Here is a 2,720-nt window from a genome sequence, read left to right on the forward strand (position 1 = left end):
AATTCCATCTCAGAATATTATTCCCTCCACCAGTCCCATCTTTCATCTATTTTTCTACAATGGTCCCCCGTTAAGAAAACTTAACGGAGTTAAGTTTTTTTCCAAATTACAAACAGATATTTTAGGGCTTTTATTAGAACGACGATACGAGTTCATTGATGTAAAACTTGCCTCAAAACGGTGCTTCAAACGATGAAAACGGCGCTTCAATTCGGGTGTTTAAATATCCAATTAACCAAAAATCAAGTCACTTGGAGCACCATTTCGAAGTAAATTTTACATCAATGAACTCGTATCAGCGTTCTGATCAAAAGCCCTAAAAATCTGTTTGTAATTGGGAAAAAAGCTTAACTCCGTTAAGTTTTTTTAACGGAGGACCATTGTAGGAAAAATAGGTGAAAGGTGGGATTGATGGGAGAAATATTATGAGGTGAAATTATTAATGGCCAATAAGGTATAGATGGGATTATTACAAGTCAATTCCCCTTTTGATAATTAAAAAAACATCATAACACACCATTTAATATGTTCAACCGGTTTTTAATTAATATCGTACGGTAAACTTATTTTGAGAAGTTACCAATTCACAACACAACCGGTTTTTAATTAATATCGTACGGTAAACTTATTTTGAGAAGTTAGACTGGAAGGTATGGGGGCCGGTTAGGACCGGCGCCGGTCCCCCACACCGCCCCCCTCCATCCCACCCCGGCTAAACCAGCAAGCCCTCGTCGAAGTTGCCGCCCCACATTTGAAATATATATCCGTTGTTTAACGGATAGAATAAATAAAAAAAAAATTCTTTTCAACTTTAAATATATATCCATTTCACATCCATTTTTATACCATTTCACATCCATTTCTCCTAATCTTCTCCTTATATCATCCATTTTTTTAAAAAAAACACTCTCACTTTTTTTTACCATCATGAATCCATTCAACCCAAACGATCCCAACCCGAACAATCCCAACCCGAACAATCCCAACCCGAACAATCCAAACTTTTTTTCTAGTCCCGCTTACACTCCGACTATGGATTCTTCGTGGGGGTCTCCACCATTTACGTTCTCGGGTTTCCAACAATCACCTAACACCTTCAATCAAATGTCCCAACTTCAACAAATGCAACAATACCAAGCATTCCAACAATTCATGCAACGCGGCTCGCTTCAACTTGATCAATTCCAATCGCAACCGCCAACTTCCCAACCACAACCCTCGGTTCACCTTGACGATGATGATGAAGTCGTCCCCGAATCGCCACCAAAAGAACTCAAGCGCAAAAAAAACAGGGGGATGGGGAAGGCGGTTGAAACCGTACCCGTCACCGAAAAAAAAAGCGGTTCGAGAGCAAAGCCGAGACCGTGGACAAAAGTAGAGGAGGAGGCGCTAGCTATCTCGTTTATTAAGGCCTCAACTTGCCCGATTGTCGGTATGAACCAAAGTTAATTTTTTTTATATAAATTTAAAAAGAATTATTTTTTAGTTTTACTAATCCATTTTTTTTAAATTTTAGGGAACAATCAATCGGGTTCTGGTTTTTGGAAGAAATGTACGGAAAGGTTTAATACCCTTATGGGGGAAGGCCCCTACCGTGATCTCGAATCCGTATCGGGCAAGTGGCGGAAAATGAACAAGTGCGTGAATGATTTTATCGGGATTTATAACCCACTTTACATCCATCGTCCTAGTGGGACTAGCGACGAGGACGTTCTTAACCTTGCGATATCTAAATGGGAAACAAAAAATCCGCCTTTCCCGCACCTCCGAGCATGGAACGTTTTAAAGAAAGACCCTAAATGGGCGCCGATTCCAGATGAGGTCGCAACCGCCAAACGGACTAAAACTTCCGAGTCCGGAAGTTATAGCGCGGGAGGCTCCACCGCTCGTTGTCAAATCGACATAAACGACGAACCGGATTATGAGGAACAGGAATATCACGAACCGGGTCGTCCCACCGGAAGGGACAAAGCAAAAAAAGAGGCGGCCGCAAAGCGCAAAGGGGCCGGCTCGAGTGGAGGTGGCGGCTCGGGTGGAGGTGGCGGCTCGAAGGCGTCTTCGAAAATGGACGACTTAATTTTCCAATTCCGTTCGTTCCATGAATTTGCGGCCGAAAAATATAGTCACAAGAAAAACGTGTCGGCCGACTATGCTCGAGCGGAGGATTTTAGGATAATGAGGTTGGATCTCGACTCGGTTCCGGAGGAGGAACGAGAGGTGTATCGAAGGATGAAAGAAGAGGTGAAGAAAAAGTGGACGTTGTAGGTTTTTTTTTCATTTTTAGGAAATGTAATTTTTTATTTTTATTTTTCGGTAATTTTTTTTAGAAAATGTAATTTTTTTTAAGGAAATGTAATTTTTTTATGTTATGAAATGAAATTATTTATGTTGTTTTATGTTGTATTTTTTAATTTTTTATAAAGTTTTTATTAACTTATTAAATTAAAGCTTAGAAAATTATAAAATAATAAGGTGGGGCCCCATCCTCCATCCCCTTCAATTATCAATTTGGCCCATCCCCCACAAGCCGCCTACGTGGCGCCTACGTAGAGGCTCATCCCCGTGGGGATGGGCCAAACCATACCCTTTAGTCTTACCAATTCACAACATACACATTAAAACAGTTAAAAAGTTAATTACTTGATTTCCATTAGACACAACTAACTAACATGCAAATTAATCTATGATTAATGTTCTCCTTGATCACCACTACGTGTAAT

The 2,720-nt window shown here is 40.4% G+C and overlaps 1 protein-coding gene across 1 annotated transcript; it reads left to right on the forward strand.

Moving 5' to 3' along the window:
• The first annotated feature begins 471 nt into the window (after window positions 1-471).
• On the forward strand, window positions 472-2,265 carry LOC110887924 (glutathione S-transferase T2-like). Its single transcript, XM_022135485.2, has 2 exons — window positions 472-1,432; window positions 1,517-2,265. The coding sequence occupies exons 1-2, from the start codon at window positions 928-930 to the stop codon at window positions 2,263-2,265; spliced, it is 1,254 nt and encodes a 417-aa protein (XP_021991177.2). The 5' UTR covers window positions 472-927.
• The last annotated feature ends 455 nt before the right edge of the window (window positions 2,266-2,720 follow it).

This window comes from Helianthus annuus, chromosome 2 (assembly GCF_002127325.2).
Source record: "Helianthus annuus cultivar XRQ/B chromosome 2, HanXRQr2.0-SUNRISE, whole genome shotgun sequence".
NCBI lineage: Eukaryota > Viridiplantae > Streptophyta > Magnoliopsida > Asterales > Asteraceae > Helianthus > Helianthus annuus.

Coding starts and splice junctions, on each gene's coding strand:
- LOC110887924 (XM_022135485.2), top strand. CDS start 928: ATGAATCCATTCAACCCAAACGATCCCAACCCGAACAATCCCAACCCG. Junction 1,433..1,516: donor CTCAACTTGCCCGATTGTCG/GTATGAACCAAA, acceptor TTTAAATTTTAG/GGAACAATCAATCGGGTTCT.